Source organism: Balaenoptera physalus, assembly GCF_965194825.1.
Source record: "Balaenoptera physalus genome assembly, chromosome: 8".
Taxonomy (NCBI): domain Eukaryota; kingdom Metazoa; phylum Chordata; class Mammalia; order Artiodactyla; family Balaenopteridae; genus Balaenoptera; species Balaenoptera physalus.
In genome coordinates, this window is record NC_138887.1 from 15,498,117 (window position 1) to 15,524,773 (window position 26,657).

The window sequence follows — 26,657 nt, forward strand, 5'->3', positions numbered from 1 at the left end:
CCAATGACAAAAAATCATTTCACTGAGCTATAATTGTTTTAAGTAATGTTCTAGAAATGAGTTCAAATGAGTTCAAATCAAATTAATTTTTTAAAAATAAAATAATGGCTCGTTAAGTAAGATACATATGTGATTAAATTACATATGTATATATAAACATATAACATAATTTAAAAGTTAAGAATTAATCAGTCAAATGCTTTCTTTATATAATTCCAAGTAATCAGTTTGACTGGTATTTCACAGATATAACTGATTTTTTCAGATGTTTTGAAGCACCAGTTCGGGCATTATACAGATACTGCCTAAATTAATTCAATATTTGTGTCTGTCCCTCAATCAAAAATTTTATTTTGAAGAGTTTAAGCATGAGTGTAAACATGTAATGCAAACAAGGAAAAAAATTATAAAGTCTACTTGATTGAATCATAATAGAAAATATGGCATTATTATTTTCTTCAATGATAATTAACATCATGATAAATTACATGGCCATTTTTTTTTCTTATTTGTTATGTCTAAGGTTACACGTGTCTCTAGTTAATTCTTATAGCCTCTTCTCCATGTGCACTCTGGCTTGGTTGGTCAGTTGTTAAGAACTGAGACCACAGTTGGGCTATGAGACCATTTCTAAATGGAATGAACCAAAACACGGAAGGTGGACCCATGATGTGGGCACCTAAACAATGGCAGTTGCCCCGTGATTGAAAGAGTAGAGTGTAGGAGAGATGGGAATGGTTTCTCCATCATCCTTAATGGAGACACCCTCAAGGTGTCTTAATGAAGGCTAATACAAAAACACCCTCAAGGGCCCACACATCAAGACAATTACTCACCCCTCTTCACTTCCAGGCACATTATCTCAGGCTGCTGCTGTTTCACCTCTAGGACCGTGTGTGAGGGTTGGGGTGCCCCCCCCGCCTCGGAAAACAGGGGTTGAGATTAGCTTTGGGTCTGGAGGATTTTGGGGTGATCCCGGTTATATGATGCCCCAGGAATCCTGCACTCACAACTCTGTAGTTTTTTAAGAAAGAGTCCATTCTTCACCAAGGACTTTTAAAATCCAAATAATCTTTTTATTCTCTGAATGGATAATAAATTTAAATGAATGTTTTGTTTTAATTTAGAACACTTTTCCTTATTCATCCCAAATGTGTGACCTCTCATTATCCCCAGAGGAGTCCAATTATCCACATCACTCTCCATAGCCCTCCCCCAGCACGCACGCACACACACACACACACACACACACACACACACACACACACAGACACACACACACACACACGCGCGCGCGCGCGCGCGCGCACACACACACCCCCCTCGTCTCATTCCCTTTTCCTCTCCCCTTCTTTCAGGTGTGCAGTGTGGAGAATGCTCTGCTGGTTTCTATGGAAATGCAAGAACTTCGGGAGCGCCCCGCCGACCTTGTGCCTGCAACAGCACATTGATGTAACTGACCCAGAGTCCTGCAGCCCAGTCACGGGCGAGGGCCTTAAACGTCTGCACAACACTCAAGGCCCCAGCTGCCAGCTCTGCAGGCCAGGTTACTTTGGCCCTCAATCAGACCTGTAGGAGGAAGTCTGCAAAGCTCCCTGGGGGGCGGGATGTGGCAGCTCGTAACTGTGGTGGCAACTCCCGTACTTGTTTCAGTTAGGCCAGTAGTGCCAGTGCCCACGGGGTGATGGGCTGACGTCCTGAGCTCAGCAGCAGAAACAGGTGCAGCGCACACGCAGCTGCAGAGTACTCACTGGTGTTAGTAGTTTGCCTTTTGTGACTGTTTTCTTCAACACGTGCCTTAGTGGATTCGGAGCCTTGTTTCTCAGAGTGTGGACTACCGTGCACTGTACCAGAGCCGCCTGGGGATGGGGGAGTGTGGTATCAATATGCAGATTCCTGGGCTGTGCCTCAGACCCGCAGAACTGAATCTCTGGGAGCCGGGCCCAGGAATCTGCCTGGTAACCGGCTCATCAAGTGACTTAATGTACAAATAGGAGAATCACCAATGTAGAAGAGGACAAGGGTTAAATCTATGATAAAGAAAGAGGAGGAATATACTCATTTTCAGGAGATATTTTAATTATTTAAGTTCACCCAAGTCAGTTTGTTTCTGGATTGTTGACATAAGTGGAACTTTGGTGAGTGCGTGAGGAAAAAGTGAGACTTCGTTTATCCTAATTGTGAGCTCTTGGAATGTAGTAGTAGGTAGAAGCATAGGAAATTGCATTTTGGGGAGATCAAAAACAGTTGAATGGGTTCAACCTACTTAGATTCCTTGAGAAATTCTGTTCTACTGTAAGATGTTTCTTCCTTGAGCCTTTTAAAGAAACGATGCCTCCACTCTAGAAAGTTGTTTGCAGGGGTTGTTGATGCCAGCGTTATCATGGATTTGCCCCCCAACGACGGCTCTATGCTCCCAGGGTGTTCCTGTCATCCTTCCGGCGTGAGTCCCTCTGAGTGTCCCCCTGGCGGGGGAGCTTGCCTCTGTGACCCTGACACTGGCACATGCCCTTGTATGCCCAACGTCACAGGCCGGGCCTGTGACCATTGTGCTGATGGATGCTGGAATGTCATCCCCGGCAGAGGATGTCAGCCATGCGATTGTGACCCCTGGACCTCACTCAATAGACACTGTGACCAGGCAAGAGACTTTCAGTTTCCTGTGGTGTCAAAGTGAGATGTGATGGGGAGACATGCTTTCTAAATATGTAAAGAATGTTTTCTTTACATACTGCTGTTCATCAGTGTTTTTAGATAGGATTGGATTTATATGGGGGCGGAGTCTGCATTTATCAAGGAATGAAACACAGACCACCTTCTCTTTCACTGTTTCATATGTGTAAGCATAGGCAAGCCCCTAGAAATCCATCATTAATCGGAATTGATTATGAATCAGAATGAAAGTTAACGGGTTCCTTCAGAATCCATAATTCCATTTTAAAAAATCAAGCTGTTATTCCCTGCAGCTCACCAGTTGCTTTACAGATGGTTAAATAAGATGTCTTCTTATTTAATTTATCTTATTTATCTTATAGCTACCAGACCAGCAGCAATTGTTTCTAAAGAATGCAGCCTAGGAGCAAATCTTTATTGTTTAATATACAGTTAACACTACTTAACTGCACATGTGATTTTCAGTCAATAAAACAATGAGCATGAAATTTTTTAAAAAGAATATTAACATTTTTTATGGAGACAACGTCATGATCAGGCTTTTTTGGCTTGATAACTGTATTCTTTGAAACACTTTTACATTAGTAGAGATGCAGGAAGAAGGGTAAAACAATGACAGGAAATTTTAAGAGTCCAATCCACAATACAGGGAGTAGGGTTTAATTGGAATCAAATGCTCATTTCAGAAGCTGGAATCTTCCTGACTAATAAGTATGGCTCACCTCCGGTTTCAGCTCCACTGTTCAACTTATTCAAAGGCCAAATTTTGTACAAGTAAACTTTTGTAGGTAGTTCTTATATATAGAATGTGTTTTCCCTTCTCTTTTTCCTTCTCTCTCCAACCCTCCCTGCTCCAACCCATACCCACACAAATGCACACAATGGCCTTTTTTCCCTTAATAAATGTTTATATTAGAATAGACTTAGGTTTACAGAAAAGTTGTGAACATAGAGAAGAGGTACCCCACACCCAGTTTCCTCTGTTATTCATGTTTATATTAGGGTGGAACATTTGTCCTTAATGAACCAGTGTTGATACATTATCATTAACTAATGTCCATAATTTGTTCAAATGTCCTTAGTTTTTTTTACCTAATATCCTTTTTCTGTTCCAAGACCTCATCCAGTACGCCACATTACATTTAGTCATCATGTTTCCTCAAGTTCCTCTTGGTTGTGACAGTTTCTTAGACTTTCCTTATTTTTGATGACCTTAACAGTTTTGAGGAGTATTTTGTAAAATGTCCCTCAATTCAAATTTATCTGATGTTTTCCTCACAATGAGACTTGGATTATGGGTTTTGAGAAGAAGACCATAGAGGTAAAGCGCTATTCTCATCACATCACGTCAAGGGTACATACTATTTACACGACTGATCACTGTTGACCTGAATCTTGATCACCTGGCTGAAGCAGTGTGTGTCATTTCTTTACTGTAAAGCGACCCTTCTCCTTTCCATACTGTACTCCTTGGGGGGAAGTCACTAAACACAGTCCGCACTTAAGGAATGGACAGTTATGCTCTGTCTCTTTGAGAGCAGAGTATCTCCATAAATTATTTGGAATTCTTCTGCACTGGAGTTTTGTCTGTTGTTCCCCACTTCTTCATTTTTTCAATCATTTTAAAAAATAAACTTATTTATTTTTGGCTGCTTTGGGTCTTCGTTGCTGCGTGTGGGCTTTCTCTAGTTGTGGTGAGTGGTGGCTACTCTTCCTTGTGGTGCACGGGCTTCTCTTTGCGGTGGCTTCTCTTGTTGTGGAGCTCGGGCTCTAGGCATGTGGGCTTCAGTAGTTGTGGTGTGCAGGCTCGGTAGTTGTGGCGTGCGGGCTCAGTAGTTGTGGCTCGTGGGCTCTAGAGCGCAGGCTCAGTAGTTGTGGCACATGGGCTTAGTTGCTCCACGGCATGTGGGATCTTCCCGGACCAGGGATCGAACCCATGTCCCCTGCATTGGCAGGCAGATTCTTAACCACTGTGCCACCAGGGAAGTCCCTCAATCATTTTTTAATATCAGTGGACTCAGGATATTTGTACTATGCTTTGAGTTATAATCCAGCACTACTTAATTTTGTTATTCAAGTTTTTCCAGCTTTGGTCATGGGGAGCTCTTTCAGTTGGCTTCTGTATGCATTTGACATATTATTGTTTGTTTGTTTGTTTTTAAGTACTTCCTTACTTTCTGCACTTCAAGATGCTCTAAGCTCATCTTGTGTATTTCCTGCCCCATCCTAGAATCAGCCATTTCTTTAAGGAGGGCTGGTTCCTTTTACTGGAGAATGGTATTAGAAACCAAGATCTGGGCACTAGAGGACCATGCCTATTTTATATGTTCCTCTTCACTCCTCACACCTGCAGCCACCAACCATGGAACAAATTGGTAGATCTCTACACACTGCATGGCTTCCTAATTCATGAGGAACTCCTAATGCTCATAACATCACTGTCTGGCATACTTCTTAGACCTTTTGGGAAGCATATTTGTAGCAGGACTTGACAGAGACAAGAGTTCAGTCATGGAGGCTAAGGGAAATCTACAAAGCTGAAAAGCAGATGGTGTTGGTTTAACCAAAGACCCCCTTATGACAAGGGTATTTGCGGTCATCTGGTCCATAGGGGATTCCTTGAGGAAGTTTGCTCTTTACAATCAGGAAACACTTTCATTGGAGTATAGAAGAGACATGTGGACATTTAGATTTCCAGCTGTTTAAACAACTACTGATAAATGTCTCTATGTCAGCCAGTAGGTGGTCCCTAGTGCATTCTCACAGAGAGATTCAAATGTGCTGTCCAATATTTTCATCAACAGTTTAGATGGAGTTGGGGAAACATGCTTATCAAATTTGCAGATATTATAAAGTTATAAGTTAATGTGATCAAGACAAAACAAGAGACAAGATATTTTAACAGCCTGTCTTGTTGGCTGGCAACAAGAAGATGACATGTCAATGGGTTAAAAATAAAGTTTTGCAATTGGGTTTTTTAAATCCATTGCATAAATACAGGGTGGGAGTAATAACTTGGAGCTAGCTTGTGAGAAAAACATCTGAGGGATTTTGATTGCATGCTTCAAGTGAGCCAGTGGTGTGGCTGGGCTGCCAAAGAGGGGATTGGGCGTGCCATGCCCAGCTCCAGGGCGGCCGTTGTCCTATTATCCTCTATATGGCCAGATGGCTTCCAGACACATCGTTCTCATTTCTGAGTATCATATTTTAAACACTGTATTGACAAACTAGTATGTGTCCAAAGGAAGACAGCAAGGATAATGGATAGAACCATGGTATTTTGTGATGAAGTCTTAGGGGTGGTTGGCTTAAAGAAACGAAGCATATGCAAGTTGAGAATGGCCACCTCTAGTTGGGAGATGGACTGTAAGTGGGAAGAGGGAGGCTGCCTGTTTTGTGCAGTTTCCTTAAGACTGGACTCAGAACAATGGGAACAAGTTACAAGGAGCAGATTCTGCATCAACGTAAGACAGCATTGTCCAACAAAGACAATATGGCAACAAGCTCCCATAATTCCTTATATTTGAGTAGAAGCCAGTGGTTACTCCAAAAATGGGTAGAAGCTTAGTAGACGCAGTCACTTTATGAATCCAGCTACTTCTGGAGTTGTCATTGGGTAAGCAGCTTTGGTCAGGTATAACCTAGGACCACAACAATAGTGATTTGATTTTATATTTTTCTCCTGTTAATTTTCCAGTCTCCTTGGTGTTCAGAAAAGCTGATCAAGAATCCAGTTGGGGGAATTCCCTGGTAATCCAGTGGTTAGGACTCCGCCCTTCCACACTGCAGGGGGCACGGGTTCGTTCCCTCCCTGGTCGGGGAACTAAAATCCCACAAGCAACGCAGCCAAAAAAAAAAAGAGTCCAGTTGGGAGGATGCAGGAAAGTTCAGCCCTCTCCCCAAAACACAGTTAAATAACTGTCATTGAATGATTAAGCTTCATTTACAAAAAAATGTTTTGTGGAGAGAAACATTAGCCCAATTGGGAGAAACTCCAATTTACATTCCATAATGGAAACATTATTTGCCAAATTAATTGATGGAGGTTAAGTCCAGGTCTTGGGTCTGTCTCTGTTAGGGGAGAACTCCCAGAACCTGGGAGTGAATGTGGCCCATTTCCCATTATGTGTTTCCTTTTCATTTGCATCTGTGGCTGTTTCCCGATTTGGGGCCACCTGTCCCTGAACAGCTGGAAGTAGGCGGTATATTCAAGGGCCTTCAGCCAAAAAACATTAACTTCTGATCCTTGGTGCTGTCGGGGGTGGTTGCTGGCTGCGGGAATCCTCCTGCCTCTGCCTTTGCACAGCTGTATGTTCTGAATCACTGGAGGGAAAACTGTTTTGTATTAAAATGCATTATTTTTTTAGATCATAGAGCTTGTCAATTTCTCACCCATGACTGTTCTCACAGTTTACAGGCCAGTGTCCGTGTAGATTAGGCTATGATGGGAAACGCTACAGTGAGTGTGAGGAAAATTATTATGGGGATCCCCTGGGGCGATGCATTCGTAAGTATTGGTAATTCTGAAAACGTGAGTACAGTCAGCCTGGTCCTACCACGGGCTTGCTATGAACCAACTGAGTTTTAAATTCCTTTATTTGGTCGAAAAATCACAAACTTTAAAATAAATTTTCCACAAAATATTAATAAAATGAAAACTGTGTAACCAATTAGTTTTTTTTCTTTTCCATTATGATCTGTTACAGGATATTGAATATAGTTCCCTGTTGCTATACGGTAAGACCTTGTTGTTTATCCATCCTATATATAATAGTTTGCATCTGCTAATCCCAAACTCCCAATCCGTCCTTCTCCCCCACCCCTTGGCAACCACAAGTCTGTTCTCTATATCTGTGAGTCTGTTTTGTAGATAAGTTCATTTGTGTCATATTTTAGATTCCACATGTAAGTGATATCATATGGTATTTGTCTTTATGACTTACTTCACGTAGTATGATAATCTCTAGGTCCATCCATGTTGCTGCAGATGGCATTATTTCATCCTCTTTTATGGCTGGGTAGTATTCCATTGTATATATACACTACATCTTGTTTATCCATTCATCTGTCGATGGACATTTAGGCTGTTTCAATGTCTTGGCTATTGTGAATAGTGCTGCTGTGAACATAATTGTGCGTGTATCTTTGTGGTTTTTTGTTTTTTGTTTTTAAAGATTTTTTTGATGTGGACCATTTTTAAAGTCTTTACTGAATTTTTTACAATATTGCTTCTGCTTTATGTTTTGGATTTTTGGCCCAGAGGTATGTGGGATCTTAGCTCCCCAACCAGGGATCGAACCCACACTCCCTGCATTGGAAGGCAAAGTCTTAACCACTGGACTGCCAGGGAAGTCTCCTCTTTTTTGAATTATAGTTTTGTCTGGATATATGCCCAGGAGTGGGATTGCTGGATCATACGGCAACTCTACTTTTAGTTTTTTGAGGAACTTCCATACTGTTTTCCACAGTGGCTGCACCAACTTACATTCCCAACAGTGTAAGAAGGTTCCCTTTTCTCCACACCCTCTCCAGCAGTTGTTATTTGTAGACTTTTTAATGATGGCCATTCTGACTGGTGTGTGATGGTACCTCATTGTAGTTTTGATTTGTGTTTCTCTAATAATTAGCAATGTTGAGCATCTTTTCATGTGCCTGTTGGCCATCTGTATGTCTTCTTTGGAGAAATGTCCACTTAGGTCTTCTGCCTGTTGGTTTTTTTTTTTTCCTTCACAAGAATTTATTTGATGAAAATGCTCCAAGAAATGCACAAAAATCTCTGCATTTTATTTATTTTTTTCCCAATCCTAATATATACATATGTTTTTTTTTAACATCTTTATTGGAGTATAATTGCTTTACGATGGTGTGTTAGTTTCTGCTTTATAACAAAGTGAATCAGCTATACATATACATATATCCCCATATCTCCTCCCTCTTGTGTCTCCCTCCTACCCTCCCTATCCCACCCCTTTAGGTGGTCACAATGCACCGAGTTGATCTCCCTGTGCTGCTTCCCATTAGCTATCTATTTTACATTTGGTATTGTATATATATATATGTCCATTTTTTTATTGGATTGTTTTTTTTTTTGTTATTGAGTTGTATGAGATGTTTGTATATTTTGGAAATGAAGCCCTTGTCCATCAAAGAATTTGCAAATATTTTCTCCCAGTCTGTAGGTTGTCTTTTCATTTTGTTTATGGTTTCCTTTGCTATGCAAAAGCTTATAAGTTTGATTGGGTCCCATTTGTTTATTTTTGCTTTTATTTCTATTGCCTTGGGAGACTGACCTAAGAAAACGTTGGTATGATTTATGTCAGAGAATGTTTTGCCTATGCTCTTTTCTAGGAGTTCTATGGTGTCATGTCTTATATTTGAAAATCCACAAACTTTAATCCTAGTTTTGAAAAAAAAAAGTTTTAGCCCTATAAGTTGTTTTTCTCTTATATTAAAACTTTACGCTATATTGAATGTTAGCCTATATTGAAATTCCTCAAAGTCATTAAAATGGAACAGATTTCTGAGATCATAACTTGTAGCCAATTTCCTGCTATTTGGAAACATGCTGACAAAAATAGCTACTTTGGATTAAGGTACATGCTGGGAGATGGATCATAGGAAGTCAGCAGAGTGGACGTTTTTTCAATGTGGCTCTCATAACTTGGGGTCCATCACAGATTCACTTATTTATTTAAAAATATCCACAGAGTGTCTACTGGGTACTCTAGGTAGTGAACAAATAGGGCAAGGCCCCCAACCTGTGGAGTTTGTGTTCTAGTGTCTTTCATTACATGCCTTAGCAATAGTTACAGGATTTAGAGGAGGGCTGTTCGATACTTTCTGCAGAGATGGAAACATTCTACATCTGCACTGTCCAGTTCGGGGGCCACCAGCCATATGTAGCTACTGAGCACTTGCAATGTGGCTAGTGCATGTGAGGAAAACAATTGTTTATTTCATTTAATCCATTTACATTTAAATAGCACATGTGGTTAGTAGCTACCATATTGGACAGTGCAGATTTAGAATCTGGGTTGGTTCTAGGAGGAGGGATCTTTGAATCTCTGTTTGAAATCGGCTTCCAAAAGAAGTCAATCCAAAAAAATATCAGATGTGATGGATTTATCATTGTGGTCACCTCAATGTAGCCACATATGGTAACTCTTTCCTCCTCTCTGTTCCTTTATAAATGTGCTTTTGTGGCTTAAAAAAAAAATGCCTTTGGTTTTTTGCCCCATTCAAATACTCAATTTTCCAAATGGAATTGCTACTTTAAAAACCGGGAAGAAATGTTGGCTTTTAGAAAAACTGTCTTACAGAGCTTCTATTCCTGTGCCCCTCTAATATTTTAATAATCTTACTTTATAAAAATGTTTTCATCTTTCACAGAGGAAACTTTGCAAACGGTCCACTCAGGCCACAGATCCCACTAGGGCTCCTGGGGAGGAGCAGGTAATAAGGCGGAGCCTTGGCCTCCAGCTGGTGAAGTGCACAGAGCTCCCCCAGGGGTTTCTGCAGAGGCCTTTGGACCAAAGGGAATGTGCCAGACAGGTGATGTCTATTGGAGGAGCCTAGTGTGTTAATCAGTTTTTATTTCTAATTCGCATTATTTTCACTCAAGCTGGCCAAATGCATTTTTAAATCGCTTGTTTCTTGTAGTCAAGCCAATGGCATAGGTTAGTGATTCCCTGACCTTTTGGAAATTGCTGTAACTTCAATAGCTCTCCCCATCCTCCATCCTCAGGCTTAATCAAAAACCTATTCATTTGAAGTGCATGTAGCATCAGGACTTTTTTTTTTTTAGTTAAGACAAAATGAATTTAATGTTCTCTATTTTTTAAAAGACTTTTTTTAAGAGCAATTTTAGGTTCACAACAAAATTGAGAGGAAGATACAGAGATTTCCCATATACCCCCAGACCCCACCATGGCCTCCCCCATTATCAACATCCCCAGAAGAGTGGTACACTTGTTACAATTCATGAACCTATATTGATACATCATAATCACCAAAGTTCATATTACATTAGGGTTGACACTTGGTGTTGTCTATTCTATGGGTTTAGACGAATGAATAATGACATGTATCCATAATTATAGTATCATGCAGAGTATGTCCACTGCCCTAAAAATCCTCTTTGCTCTGCCTATTCATCCTTACCCACCACCCAACCCCTGGCAACAACTGATATTTTTATTGTCTCCATAGTTTTGCCTTTTCAGAATGTCCTACAGTTGGAATCATGCAACATGTAGCCTTTTCAAATTGGCTTCTTTCACTTAGTAGTAAGCATTTAAGGTTCCTCCATGTCTTTTTATGGCTCAACACTCATTTCTTTTTAGTGCTGAATAATATTCAGTTGTCTGGATATACCATGGTTTCTTTATCCATTCACCTACTGATAGACATCTTGGTTACTTATAAGTTGGCGATTATGAATAAAGTCGCTAGAAACACCCGTGTGCAGGTTTTTATGTGGGCATGTTTTGAACTCCTTTGGGTAAATACCAAAGAGTGATCCGCCCGCCCGCCCACCCCTTTTTTGATAACAGAACAGTTTTCCTTATGTAATGGAAGACAGCACATCCAGGCTGGGTTTCACTAAGAAAAAGTGTGATCATGGGCCTTCTTAGAGAGTCTGTGACACGCCTGAACCACCCTGGGGGGGCGGGGGCAGTAGCAGCCGTCACAAGTGTGTCATCCATTAGATCCATATTCTTCACTCACATAGGTAAAGAAACCAGATGGGAACAACTCACACTTGCAGTAAAAGTGACACCTAATAATGTCCATATAAAAACCAAGAGCTGGGAATTCCCTGGTGGTCCAGTGGTTAGGACTCCACGCTTCCACTGCGAGGGGCACGGGTTTGATCCCTGGTCGGGGAACTAATCCTGCAAGCCACAGTAGAGTGTCCAAAAACAAAAAACAAAAAAACCAAGAGCTGATTGGTCAGTGGAATGAAACGAGGTATGCTCTGTTTTAATGGCCATTGCACAGATCTCTGAAATTATCCTGCTTTTTAACATTCACCTTAGAAATGGGAGTTAGGAAGATTCTCAGGGGAGAGGGGAGGACTTTATTCTTGAGCTGGTCATGAGCCAAAGGCCAGGTGACTGACATTCTCCGCTCCTTCTCCCATCCTTTTCAGCATGTGACTGCAACAGGAAAGATTCCCAGAAGCACATCTGTGACCAGGACACGGGTACGTGTCACTGCCGAGAGGGTGTTAGCGGCCCACGATGTGATCGCTGCGCCCAGGGTCACGGCCAGGAATTCCCTGCTTGTCTTCGGTGTCACTTGTGCTTTGATCAATGGGACCACACCATTTCTTCCCTCTCCAAAGCGGTGCAAGGGTTAATTAGGCTGGCTGGTAACATGGAAGATAAAAGAGAGACCCTGCCTGTCTGTGAGGCGGACTTCAAAGGCCTCAGAGAGAACATGTCTGAAATAGAAAGGATTTGGAGACATCCTGTTTTCTCATCTGGGGAATTCTTAAAAGTCAAGGATTATCATGACTCTGTTTGGTAAGGTTTGTATGCAAGTAATAGATCGCCAAGTTCCTGATTTACCTTAACTCCTGTGAGCTTTAGCAGCCTTCAACTTAGAAATGAACCTTTGTTGATGTTAGGGAAATGATCATTGTTGCATTAATAACCAGGCTGGGAATCATTGTTGTCTCTTTCTTACCTAGTTAGAATGACATGATTTTGGGAGATGTCATTGATTATAACAAAAAGGCAATCATGAGGTTAATTGAGAAACCCAAACCCAGCAGAGCTGAAAGACGAAATTGGAAGTGGGGAAGTTTCTAATATAAAAATTTTTTTTCAGCCATGCTCTCAGGGAAATTTGCTAAATGTTCCCAAATTCTTCAGTTGTTTATAAGCCCACACATTACTGTGAAGTCATATAATGAGTACAGTAATTCTTTCAAAATGCAATATCATTTTTATTATTTATTATTGAGTCCTTCTTTTCATTCATCAAATATTTCTAGAGATTATGTTGGCTGCTCTGGACCAGGAGTCAGGAAACCGTAGCCCACAGTCAGTATCCGACCCATCACATTTTTTGTAAATAAAGTTTTGTTGGAACACAGCCACGCCCATTATTTACATCCTCTGTGGCTGCTTTCTCTCTACAATGACAGAGTTGAGCGATTGCGACAGGGCCACTGTGGTGCCCCCAAGGCCTAAAATATTTACTCTCTGGCCCTTTAAAGAAAAAGTTTGCTGACCTGCTCTGGGCAAAACGAGGATGAGCTGGGTATAGTTTCCACCCCTCTAGGAGTACACAGTCTACTAAGAAACCAAAAAGATTATAGTTCTATAGAAAAATATCCCTCCTCCCCCAGAAAAGCTCCTGGATTAAAGAATAGTTGAAGCTGCAGAGTTTTATGTTACATAAAACACAAGCGTAGGGACTTCCCTGGTGGTGCAGTCATTAAGAATCCGCCTGTCAGGGCTTCCCCGGTGGCGTAGTGGTTAAGAATCCACCTGCCAATGCAGGGGACACGTGTTCAAGCCCTGGTCTAGGAAGATCCCACATGCTGCGGAGCAACTAAGCCTGTGCACCACAACTACTGAGCCTGCACTCTAGAGCCCACGAGGCACAACTACTGAAGCCCGTGCACCGCGAGTACTGAACCTGTGTGCTGCAACTACTGAAGCCTGCGCAGCTAGAGCCTGTGCTCCGCAACAAGAAAAGCCACTGCAATGAGAAGCCCGCACACCGCAACAAAGAGTAGACCCGGCTCACCGCAACTAGAGAAAGCCTGAGCGCAGCAATGAAGACCCAACGCAGCCAAAAACAAACAAACAAACAAACATACAAAAACCCACAAGCATAAATATAAGGCCATTCGTTATTACCAGACAAAAAAATCCTGAAGTATATGGCAACTGCTTAAAAGTTACACAAGGAAGATGATACAACTCACCTGGATGGTTCAGAGGAAGGGCCACCTGCATCAAAAACGAAGCTATAGGGCCCAGAGAGGTCACATAGCCAAGTCAAGTTGGCAGGTGAGGACTGGCACTTCTATGCCCTGGTAAAGACTGTGGCCCTGGGTTCCCAGATCTCCTCACTTTTTAAACAATGTCAGACATCCAGATTTTTATGGAAATGTCCCCACTTTAAAATATAGGCAGCTAATCCAATAGTGCTTTCAAAAAGCACTGTATAGGCCAAAGAAACTTGTCTGAGAATGAGTTTTGGCACATGGACCACTGGTTTGTGGTTATAGGACATGGCAGATGAAGTGGAACTGAGAAAGCAGAAGGAGCCAATCCACAGTAGATGCTGTAGATAAAGATACTGCAAGAGCCCCGAGCAGGACCAGAGAGAAGAAAGCAAGAGAAGCAGGAGTCCCGGGGCCAGGCCTGAAGCCATGAGGAAAGCCTGCCCCCTCCTGGTCCACCTGCTAAGCTCCTATTCCTCTCTAACAACCACCCAAACACCACCCCCTCACTGAAGCCTTCCCTGACCTCCTGAGAGAAAGGATGTGTTTCCTTCTGCATCTTCCCACGTCTTTGTGGCTCAGCCATTGCCTCACTGAGGGACTCCTGTGGGCAAAGCTGCCTTCTCTGTACCTTTCTCCAGGCCTGGTTTAGTTAAGTAATAAATGTTTGTTGGGTAAGTTACAAATCAAAGGGGAAGGGGAGGACAGAGAAACCAAGATATCATAAGCATAGATTGAGAAGTCAGACTACTGTGGTTCAAATCCACCTGCTGCTGTGTGGCCTCAGAAGTTACTTCTCCAAGCTTCAGTTTCTTCATCAAAAGTGGGGTTAAAGTCTCTATTTCATGGGATTCTTGTGAGAATCACTCAAGACAAGCCATTTTGCATGGTGTCTGGCACATAGTAAGTGCTTTAAGAGTACCAGTTATAATAATAGTAATTACTGTTATTGTTATTAGCCAGAAGGATTACAGTGCTAACGGTTGGAGCTTGAAGGAAAAGTCTGTAGATTAGAAGGGAGAGTGAGAGCAGAAAATGCTAGGAAGCATTGGTTAATACTTTGCAATCATACCAAGATAAATTAGTCCCATAAATTTGTATTGTAGCTTCCCTGAACTGTACTCTTCAATTTGTCCCCAAGTTCCTCGTAATGAGGGATATTCTAATTATTCACCTGAACCAACTGTGTTTGCTGAACCCAGCCAACTGAAGTGGGACAAAGGTGGCACCATCAAAGGTGATGTAGAAAGGACACACTCAAATGTACACTCGCCAGCAAGGAAACCTGTCACTTGTGGAAATTCAAAGTTAAGACCCTGTACAGAAGTAGCAGTAAAAGGAACCTTGCTGGAAGCAGATTTATTCTAAATGAGGTACTGATTTTTATCCTTGGCTGTTTGAGGGATTCTGTTAAAAGCCTAATATAAGTTGGCTCCCTTAGACTGATTTAAATGAACCATGTCTGAATACGTGTTTTTGAAAACCAAAGCAAAGGGAGACAGAGTATAAACAGCTGAAACTGAAAGATTCAAAAACCTTTATGCTAGGAGACCATTTTAAATGAGTGCTGAAATACTCTAGGAAGCGGAATTAACAAGAAAGAGATAAGCCATAAACAGAATCATAAACTGTCAAATGAAAATTTGGGGGGGGGAAAATCCATCCTAAGTATGAGGATACCTAATAATGAGGGCAATCTTTTTTTAAAAATTATTTAATTGTATTTATTTATTTATTTTTATTTATTTATTTTTTGGCTGTGTTGGGTCTTTGTTGCTGCGTGTGGGCTTTCTCTAGTTGTGGCGAGCGGGGGCTACTCTTTGTTGCGGTGTGCGGGCTTCTCATTGCGGTGGCTTCTCTTGTTGCTGAGTATGGGCTCTAGGCGTGTGGGCTTCAGTAGTTGTGGCACGTGGGCTCAGTAGTCGTGGCGCACGGGCTCAGTAGTCATGGCGCATGGGCTTAGTTGCTCCGCGGCACGTGGGATCTTCCCAGACCAAGGATCGAACCAGTGTCCCCTGCGTTGGCAGGCGGATTCTTAACCATTGCGCCACCAAGGGAAGTCCGAGGGCAATTTCTTTACGTGTGTTTTTTTTCACCAATCTGTCGAATGTAATATAAGCTTAGCTACATTTACTCTCATTTTCTCCTATAGGAAAGAAATCATGCAACTAAGTGAGCAGAGGAAAACTGTATGAATTTCAAGATCTGAAAGAAACAAGAGGAAGAACGAGGAATAAAGTGAACCTATTACTTGAAGATCTTCAAGAAGAAATTAATTCGCACTCCCGTGCCCGTAAAGCAAGCATCATGGGTAAGAGAGAAAATGCACCTCAACTGTCTGTTTCTGGACGGGAGTTGATAAAATCCCTAGTGCATTCCATTAGTGAATCTCCCTGTGCTTATTGCCACAGCACCTGAGCACTTTAGAACATGAAAACACACCCATTAAGGGTATTATCTGTGCATGAATATTTCAACTTTTTAAAACATTGCAGAGCTGGATAGCATTTGCACAAAATAACGCTAACAATCTGCGATACTAAACAAAGACTGAAACCCAGAGTATTGTGATGCCAAACCATGCTAGGATCTCGTTTAATCAGCAGCTTGGAAATTCTATTATGGCCATAAGGGAATGAGAGAGACATGTTTCTATGCCTTCCTGAGTATAAGCCACTCCATTTCCAGCAACCATAAATGCAAAGGAATATGAGGCAAGAAGGACCTAAACAATTTCTCATAAGAACTTTGTAGGAATTTGGAGACATGTAACATACTGGAAGCCTGTAATTCATATTGCATAGTTCTTAAAAATGAACAGGAATTATGCCAAAGCCAAAATCAACTTGGAGGAGAAATGGAACTCTAAAGCAAAACTTGCATTAGCTCATCTGCTGATCTCCCATGAGATCCTTGTTACGTTTTGACATGGACAGACAGCTTGTTAGTACCAGGTGAGGCAGCACTGAACTTATTCACACCAAACCCATCTAGTTGAGCCGTATAAGGGAAAATATACGTGAAACCTATCTCAAGGCAAAAACATTGTCTGCTTTTCCTTATCCTATGTCTATGGTCCTGTTTGTCATCTGATCTTGAGCTAAAAGAGAAAAAAACAGATGGCAATTATGACCCTAAAGGAAGGCCTGAATTTGATGAAATCACTATTGACGATGCTCAATGAATGCTACATAAAGAGTAAGGAATTTGTTCCGATTCCTAATCTGGAAGAAGATGCCACTGAAAGAACTGAACATCCGTCAGCAGTCACCCAGGCCAGGGAGAAGAGAGCAAAACTGCCCCATGCTGATTCTCTCAAATTTGCAGTCCAACAGCAATCACTGGGCTTTTTCTCGATGCCTGACACTGTGCTGAGCGGCAGAGACGGGCAGTAAGTCTCGCCCTTAAGTCATCCCAGACTCGTGGCGGGAAGACAGGCGTGTAAACAATCCCCAAACAGTGAAGAGACTCTATCAGAACATTTTTCAAGCTGCTTCGGGAACAGAGTAGAGAGAGTGGGGTTCTTCCTGGGTCTATTAGAAAAGGCCTCTCAGAATAAAGATAAATTTGCCAGATAAATCAAGGCAGAAAATCATTCCGAGCAATAGAAACATGGCTTTGTGTTCATTTGTGTGTGTGTGAGATTGGGGGGGGGGGGCGGGGGGAGGCGGTTCATGATAAATGAAAATCACGATATATTGACTCTGTTAGTGTAAAAACCAGGAATGTTGAAAAGATAAAGTGTGGCTATCATGCCTGGACTATGGCTACATAGGAGTAAAGATCAGAACCCTGGGCCTTTGGTTCCTAAAGCAGTTTAAAGCCCTAATATACTCTCGTTTGCATTAAAACATCCCACATTACTTTCAGGAATTTGTATTTTCATTCCAATATGGAAAATACAGAGACGTGTTTAAGAACACAGGCTCTAGAGTCAAACTACCTGGCTTCAAATCCTGGCTTCACATCATACCCTCAGTGAGACCTTGCTATCATCAGAGCCTCCTTTTCTCACTGGTAAAATGGTGGTGGTCATGCTAACCGCCTGACAGTGTTTTGTGAAGATCAAGGATGAGAACTGATCGGAAGGACAGGCGTATAGAAAGCACTCAGCACGTTAGCTGCTGTCATCAGCCTCAACATCAGAGGTCAGCAAACTACAGTCTGCCAGCAAATCCTACCCACAGCCTGTTTTTGTAAATGAAGTTTCATTAGGAGACCACCTCACCTATTTATTTATGTGGTGTCTGTGGCTACTGCCACTCTACAATGGCAGAGTTGAGTAGTTGTGACAGCAATGTGATGGCAGGTAAGCCTAAAACATTTATTCTCTGGCCTTTTGTAGAATGACTTTGTCAACTCCTGCTCTATATAGTGAGGTAAACTTAGTTGTTTCATCATATTGAATTCATATGGGTAGTTAAAATTAATACCTTACATTTGGGGAACACTTCACAGAGGGTCTTTATATTATCTCACTTAATCTCCACAAATTATCATCATCAGTTTACAGATAAGGAAACACAATCTAAGAGACTTAACAGATTTGCTCAAGGCCATACCCAGACAGTAAAGGGAGAAGCCAGCATTCAAACCCATGTCTGCAAACTTAAGTCTCAGTGCTCTGTAGCTATTACATGTATATCTATGACGCGAAATCTGCAAGTTTGAGAGAATCAGCATGGGGGCACTTTTGCTTTCTTTTGCCTGTCTTGGGTGACTGCTGACAGATTTTCAGTTCTTTCAGTGGGCACCTTCTTCCAGATTAAGAATGAGAACAAATTCCTTACTCTTTACTTCCCTGTTAAGTGCAAATTCAAGGGAGAGGATGTTGAATTTTTGAATTGATCATTGAGACCAAGACAGTCTAGTCAAACTGGGGAATGATTATCTTGATAACCCATGTATAATTTCATTCGTTTTCACAAAATTTATCTTACCTCAATTTGTGTTGATGTAGATTCCTCAAAGAACATCAAGAAGTATTATCAGAGCTCTATCTGCTGAAAAGAAAACTAATGAAACTACTTCCTTCATAGATAACTCTGAAAAAAACAGGAATGACTTACTTACCATCTTAGATACACTAACCTCAAAAGAAAACTTGTCATTGGAGAAATTAAAGCAGATCAAGATACCAGATATTCAAATATTGCATGAAAAGGTAAATATTCATGACAGTATAGTCCAAGTGTTTGTGGTTTTTACTTGATATACAGACCTCTTCAATTGTATTTCCCTGTCTTACATTTTATTTTTTTATTTATATTTTATAAGTGTAGAAAGTATCTATAAATAATATATATTTAATCTAAAAATAATATAAATATTTATATTTTATTTTTTTTATTTCTTAAGTCAAAGTTTGAGAAAAATCAAAGAGTAAAGATTGTGGCTTGATTTTATTATTTTATGCTATTTACTATTTCCCAACTGGTACAGATTATGGACATTTACTCCTCCTGCCTCATAAGTAAAAGGTACTTTTTATTTAAAAAAATAAATGAAAGTAACATGGAAATGCTAGACATGTGACTATTTCCCCCAAAACTATAAGTGTAAAAGCGACATTGATTGGCCCAAATGCTGATAACAAATAAGTTAGATATTTATTCAGTTAACTAGGAAATATTTAATCGGTCATATCCATGTACTAAGTGTGAACAGCTATTGAAGAAACACATATGAACAGAGCAGTGTCTTGCCTTGGTGAGCCTGGAGGACGTTAGAAAAAGCTCTGCCAACAAGTTGCTTTTTTTTTTTAATTTTTTTAAAATTTTTGGCTGCATTGGGCCCTCATTGCTGCATACGGGCCTTCTCTAGTCGTGGCGAGCGGGGGCTACTCTTCGTTGCAGTGCATGGGCTTCTCATTGTGGTGACTTCTCTTGTTGCAGAGCACGGGCTCTAGGCGTGCAGGCTTCAGTAGTTGTGGCACATGGGCTCAGTAGTTGTGGCGCACGGGCTTAGTTGCTCCGTGGCATGTGGGATCTTCCCGGACCAGGGATCGAACCTGTGTCCCCTGCACTGTTGACAGACGGGTTCTTAACCACTGCACCACCAGGAAAGTCCCAACAAGTTGCTTTTTAACATAGATACTTTCTCCTGTCAGGTGTGTGGAGGAGGCACATATGCCCTGTGTGCTATTGTCCTGTGGTGGCCCGAGCTGTCTCGGCTCCTGACCCTCTCGAGGAACACCCTCCAGAAAGCTCAGGAAGCAGAGTTCGTGATTCGCAATTTGAACAACCAAGTTCAAGGGTTGAAAAATCAGGTAAACGATGTCTTCTCATGCTTTATTTGTAAAATTAATGGCAATTAAAAAAACAAACTATTTGAAATTTTAAAAATTTCCATTTAACTTCTAAGTGAAAGGGTAGATTCTAGATGGTAGGTGTTCTTGTGCCTGACAATATAGAATAAAAATATAGATGTGGATAAGAACGGTGATTTAGAAGTAGCTGTGAATATTGACATACTTTCTCATATATATTACATATACACATATATACATATAATATGTGTGTGTGTGTATAGTGTGTATGTGTGTATATGGTAAGAAAGAAGAGAAAAATCTCAAAGTATATGTTTGTAGGACATACATAGACTTGTGTGGATATGTTTCCTTTATAGCAAACACTGCATAGAAATGTGTAAACTCCTAGCCTTGAAGGTTTGAAAACTATAGAGCTCTCAAAGTAAAGAATATTTTTCGTAAATTCAAGGGTATGTTTGAAATTCTACTAAATAGACAAATTTTGATGTTAGAATTTAATTTAATAATAGAAAATATTTTAATGGGAATATACTCTTAATGCCTTGAACTCTTTCCTATGTTGATAGACATGATAAAGTTGTTTTAATATTTAAGTACCTGATAATGGAATCTCTAATAATTTTAAATGGCTTCATTAACTTTTCTGGTCATATTAATAAATGGGTATAATTTTTAATTACCTAGCTTTCTTTAGGGTTTTTTTGTGAATACATTATACTTATCTTGAAAGGATGAATACAATTTTAGGTGTTTTGTGAATACATTGTGTTCAACTTAAAAACAAGATGATGATGTGCTCCCTAGTTTGCTTTTTTTTTTTTGGACAGTATACATAGAGCCTTTGATGAAGAAGAAAAAGCTCCAAAAGAGCTGAATTTTTTACCAATATAAGGTAAATATTTTATCAGTTAGCATTCTTGTTTGCAAGCAACAGAAACCAACTCCTCACCAAAAAGGAAGACATCTGGGTCTCAGAAGTGAGAGGAGAATAGAGAGCCAGCCTTGGGAATGGGGCGAGAACCACAGCGATGAGACACACTCCTGCGCATGCGCACACGCAGAGCACCAGTTTGCTCCGTGAGCCTCGCCTCCATGCATCCGAACCCCGGCTGGTCCTACGTGCTTGCCCCACAGGCTCCGGATCCAAGTTCCAGAGCAAGTCTCTGATTAACTTAGAGAACATCCCCACACATCCTAAATGTTGAAAAATTTTATTTACATAGTCATAATTCTATATTGCCACCTAGTTTTTCACTTATATGTTATTCTTCATTGCTTTAACAAATATTCATTGAGTACCTACTGCGTGCTGGATATTTATCTAGATGCTGGGAATACAGCAGTGAACAAACGCAAATCCTGCTCTTGCATCCCTGTGGTTAAAAGAATCCTTAATGGTTTAATGTAACTTTAAACTACTATATAGCCCCTTCTCAAGAACCAGAAATCTCACACCATTTAAATAAGCCCCGTGTTAAGCTATTACTTTTAAAAGGTAACCTCTGAAGTGTATAATAGCAGGATCTGGCTTAATCAGCACATAAATGGAGAACTGGAAAAGGATGGGGGTTGTCATGTTGATAAAATGATGTGCTATTTTCCTCTTGATTAGAAGGGGGAAGCATGCCAGAAGAGATTACGAGAGAATTCTCAGGAGTCATGACAGAGGATGGATTGCAGAGAGATGTTTTGAGAGTGAAGTAATTTAGCAATCTCTTTCTTTCTGAATATGGCATCGACTAATCTACACTGAGATTTCATGTGTATAATTTGGTGCTTCCTATCCAGAGTATTTATTTCTGGAATTCTCATCTTACTTCTGTGCATTCTTACTCACTGCTTCTCCATTTTATTTTTTTATTGAAATATAATTGACATAGAACGTTGTATTCGTTTTAGGTATACAACATAATGATTTGATATATGTATATATTGCAAAATGATTAGCACAATAAATTTAGTTAACATCCATCACCACACATAGTTACATTTTGTTTCTTCTGATGAGAACTTTTAAGATCTTTCTTAGCAACTGTTATCCATTTTAAAGTTTAAAAAGTTCTAGAGAATTAAGGAACAACTCCAAAAAATTAAATTACATATTTTTAGTCATGTAAATATTTCTTTTTGTTTCATCATTTGCCAATGACTACCATTAAATCCTTTTCCACAAAGTCTGTGTGGCTTAAATTAAGCTGGCTATTTTTGTGGGGAAATAAAGGGAGATTTTCTTTTTTCCTTAACTATGTTTGATCCTAATTAGCCCTGCTTCTGTCACAGTTAATTTATTAAATACAGCTCAACTTGTGGATGATATTGTCCTATTTCTCTTTGTTTTTTCTCTTTCTCTCATTTGTTGGAATCCCAAGAAAAAGTCCGTGACCTTTCCCAAATCACACAGTTAAGAATTTGCACTTCTAGGTTGTAAACATTTTAGTTCTATCATTCCTCCACCAAGTGTACACAGTATCTGGAATTTATCTTTGTAGCCTGCTCTGAGTTCAAACTCATTTATTAAAAGGAAGAATGCTTTCTTTTTACTCTCAAAGAAAGTACATTATCTGAATCTGAAGAATGTTTAAAAGAGTAAGTATTTTAACATATTAAACTTATTATTTAAACTTAATATTTTAACTTATATTAAAGAAAATGTTCTCAACTTACTAAACATAATGATCACTGTAAGTAATTTCTGTGACATTTGTTGATATAATAGAATGCTAACATCTCATTAAAACAGAATTTGTGTTTTCGATTTGTATAAGGAAAAGTCATTAGTCCTACATCAATAATTGTTTTCAAATAACAATTTTGATCACTAATAATGTTTTAAGAGATAAGTTCACATTATTAAGAAAACATGGTGATGAAAACAGATAACATCACCTTTTAAAAGAGTCCTTTAACATGAATCTATTGTTTAATTATGTAGACTTCTATTATATTTTTAGTGACCTCTATTTGGTCCAGCTAAGTAAGGAAACGTCACAGAATGTGCCTAATTGTTATGTTTGCCTCATTGTTTTTTTTTTCGTTTTCCAGATCAAAAATATAAGTAAACTGGCAGAAGTCTCCAAAAACAATGCCTTACAGCTAAGTGAGAAACTGAGGAATATGAAAAACCAAAGTGAATCTGAAGAAGAAAAAATGAATCTTTTAATCAAGAAACTGAAAATGTTCTTGTTAGGTAATTTTTTTTTAAATATTAGGACTAGTTTCCGTCCCTCCCCCACTCTTCCTCCTCTTCTCTCTCCCCATCCACCTCCTTCTCCTTCTTTTTCTTCCTTTTTTAATGTATACTCTAACATCACAACCAACTCCAAATTACATGAACTGGAAATGACATGGCTAAATCAGAAACATGATATACTCCTTGATTTTAAATTTCTTAATGAAAATAATTCCAAAATATTAACTCTGTATCAAAAAAAGTATGGCTCTCTGTATAAGATTAGTTTAGTAATAAATCCTAGAATTTAGTTAGAATTCCAAAGAAGTGAACTTGGTGTTTAAAGTTATTTTTTTAAACAAGGAAAATCTAACATGAAGACTCTGTCAGATTCCACAAATTTCTCTGCTGACAGAGTGTGTGAGATCAAGGTATGCCAGCTGTTGGCTAGTATATCAAATACTGTAGTGAGGTGGCATCTAAAATATTGGTTATTTTAGATAACTATTATTGACTATTTTCCAAGACTCATGTTGGCTTTCTGTGACTGACCAAAGGGGGAACTATTTGATTTATTATTATGAATTATTATTATAATTATGAACTTAATGTCCCTCATTGTGCCTTATTTTCAGAGAGGTTTGTTTGAAACTCCAGAGAACTATTAGTTAAAGATAAAGATCAAATAGTACAGCTGGAAATTGATGGGAAATCTCGCTCTCGGTAAATAATGTCGTTTGGGTACAACACTACATGGAATTGATCTGAGGAGGCTTTCTTTCCTATAGCCATCTTCCAAATTCAATAATTTAATATTCTCCACATGAATTAATCGGCAGTTGGGATGTCGGTTACAATCTTTGCAATCACTTTATTAAATCTGTTTATTTATAAGACACCCCTGTGGCCAAGTATTCTTTCCATCTCACTGTTTCTAGAAATTGTATTAGCAGCTTTAGTCCTGATTTTCAAAATAAGAAAAAAATAGGGAGTAAAAATGATCAGTAAAAATGACCAAAATAATCAGTAAAAATGATTGGGTGTGGGATCAGTCAACTGGACATTTTTGTTTGTTCAAAAGCAAGTTTTCAGTGAGCGAGCGAGACGGATTGATATTAACTAGACACAGATCCAGAAGCTGTGTGAGGAACACGGTAGCTCTTTCTGCAGATACAAGTCAATTCAGACACCAAAACTAAAACGAAATCAGAACTGCCACAGCGTCCTCAGTTCCAGCAACGGTTCAAAAAGCAGGTTCTACCTGTTTTCCTCCTAGTTCACTGGGTCACAGAGGCTACTCCTATACTGGTCCTAGTTCTCATTGCTACTAAATAAGTTTCTAATAAAAATGTCACTTTAATTAGCCTAAGGAATTAGGGGGAAAAAAAACTGTGCTCAGATAATTACAATAAAAATTAGAACTAGGCATCAAGAAAAATCCTATTCCATAAAAGGAACTTTCCTGGTCAGGGTCCGAGACTCTTGGTCACCAGGAAGCAGTGCCCTTCACCCACCCAGTTCTTTGCTTTTCTTGGCTATAAAGCCCAAATAAAATGATCATTACATTTATGGTGGCCACACTATTCAGCTCTTCTTTTACCATCTTAATATTTTCCTTACGGTCTGAATTCCTTATTAACAGAGTTATGTGTCACTTCTCCTGAAAGTGAATTTATAATCACTTGAATATGAATTTTTAATCTCATAATAAATGCCAAGAAATGTTTCATGACTGAATACAGGGTTAAATTAAATTCACTTTTTATTAGAACTTTTTTTTTTTTAACAAAAGTTACTATTCCTAGAAAGAGCCAACTCCTTGATTCTGTTTAAAATATGGTTTTAATTTATTCATGAAAAATTCTCGTCACATTTTTTTCAAAAACATTATAGGAAGTAAAATATTCCTTTTGGGAATTCCCTGGCGGTGCAGTGGTTAGGACTCGGCGCTTTCACTGCCAGGGCCTGGGTTCAATCCCTGGTCGGGGAACTAAGATCCCACAAGCCGCAGGGTGTGGCCAAAAAAAAAAAGGAAGTTAAATATTCTAAACAAGAATAGCTAAGGCAAAAATGATTGCAAAGAAAATGTATACTAGGGTCATGTCACTCAAATACTAAAAGCTATCCAGGGCTCCTATTGTCTCTCTTTTTTTTTTTAGTATTTATTTACTTATTTATTTAGCTGTGCCGGGTTTTAGTTGCGGCACGCATGCGGGATCTAGTTCCCTGACCAGGGATCGAACCCCGGCCTCCTGCATTGGGAGTACGGAATCTTAACCACTGGACCGCCGGGGAAGTCCCCCCATTGTCTCTTAAATGAAGTCTAGTTTCCTTAGCCTCACATTTAGGGGCATGTGTGATCTGCTCCCAGCCTTCCTGAACTTCCACTCCTTTTTTTTTTTTTTTTAACTTTTTTAGACACTTTTTAGCTTTCTTAGTTACTTTTTTAGACCCCCCCGCCCCCCACCGGCCAGCCAGGAGTGACCCACGCACTGTTACCTGTTCCACCCTGAGCTTTGGTCTCGGCGGAGAATGCCCTTACCCCTCTCCTCACTGCACGTCTCCACAAATGTAATCTGTGCGGGCCTCTAAGACCGGGTTGAAATGCTCTCTTGAAGTTCTTCCTGAAGTATTTTCTCCTCCCTCTGAACCCCACATCATTTTGTCTTATGTTTATCACTTCTGTTCGTAAGGGATCAGTAATCATCTAAAATGACTTATAATTCCCCACTTGGTGGTGAACCCCTTGGGGATCAGATCTGTGTCTGATTCATCTCTGACTTCCCCCGTGGCGCTCAGCATCGGTGCCTCGATAAGGAGCCAGAGAGAGACAAAGAGCTATTACCCCACATACCGAGAGTCCATCTTATGCACTTTAGTTCTCAAAGGGGGCCAATTGTATTCTTCTGAAAAGCAGGACATGGATGTATTTAAAGGTTTCTTTTTTTTTCTCCCCACCCCCGGGCTGCACTTGGCGGCACGCGGGATCCTAGTTCCCCAATCAGAGATCGAACCCACGACCCCCTGCCGTGGAAGCACAGAGTGCCAACCACTGGACCACCAGGGAGTTCCCTAAAAGTTTCTTTATAATACGTTAATCATACTGTAAATTACTCTGTTTTGTTGCATCCCCTTCTCAAAATAGGCCCTTGAGAAGTAGCATCAGTTATAATTACCCAATTATGCAGGTGAGCAAAAATTGTGAGCCTTTTTAATGTCATGGAGGATTAGACTGGAGTTTTGTTGAGTCCAAACCCAGCGCTTCCCCATTGTCTCATTCATGGTATTTGAATCTCTTTTTTTTAAATTGAAGTATAGTTGATTTATAATGTTGTTAATTTCTGCTGTATAACAAAGTGATTCAGTTATACATACATATGTACATTCTTTTTAATATTCTTTTCCATTATGGTTTATCACAGGGTATTGAAGATAGTTCCCTGTGCTATACAGTAGGACCTTGTTGTTTATCCATCCTATATATAATAGTTTGCCACTGTGTTTGAATCTTAATGACATCTAAACATTTTAATTGCTTTTGAATCTGTACTTATAATAAGCAATTCTTGTGAGGACATTTT

At 39.9% G+C, this 26,657-nt stretch overlaps 1 protein-coding gene across 1 annotated transcript in view; it reads left to right on the forward strand.

Annotated features, from left to right (window-relative positions):
* LAMB4 (laminin subunit beta 4) overlaps positions 1 to 26,657 on the forward strand; it is a 109,868-nt gene that overhangs the window by 66,668 nt on the left and 16,543 nt on the right. Inside the window, 12 exon segments of the mRNA XM_082473916.1 lie at positions 1,359 to 1,439; positions 1,442 to 1,556; positions 1,558 to 1,619; positions 2,421 to 2,641; positions 7,084 to 7,180; positions 11,825 to 12,200; positions 15,789 to 15,821; positions 15,823 to 15,947; positions 18,597 to 18,633; positions 18,635 to 18,842; positions 19,746 to 19,904; positions 22,797 to 23,094. Coding sequence (XP_082330042.1) covers positions 1,359 to 1,439; positions 1,442 to 1,556; positions 1,558 to 1,619; positions 2,421 to 2,641; positions 7,084 to 7,180; positions 11,825 to 12,200; positions 15,789 to 15,821; positions 15,823 to 15,947; positions 18,597 to 18,633; positions 18,635 to 18,842; positions 19,746 to 19,904; positions 22,797 to 23,094 — 1,812 coding nt within the window.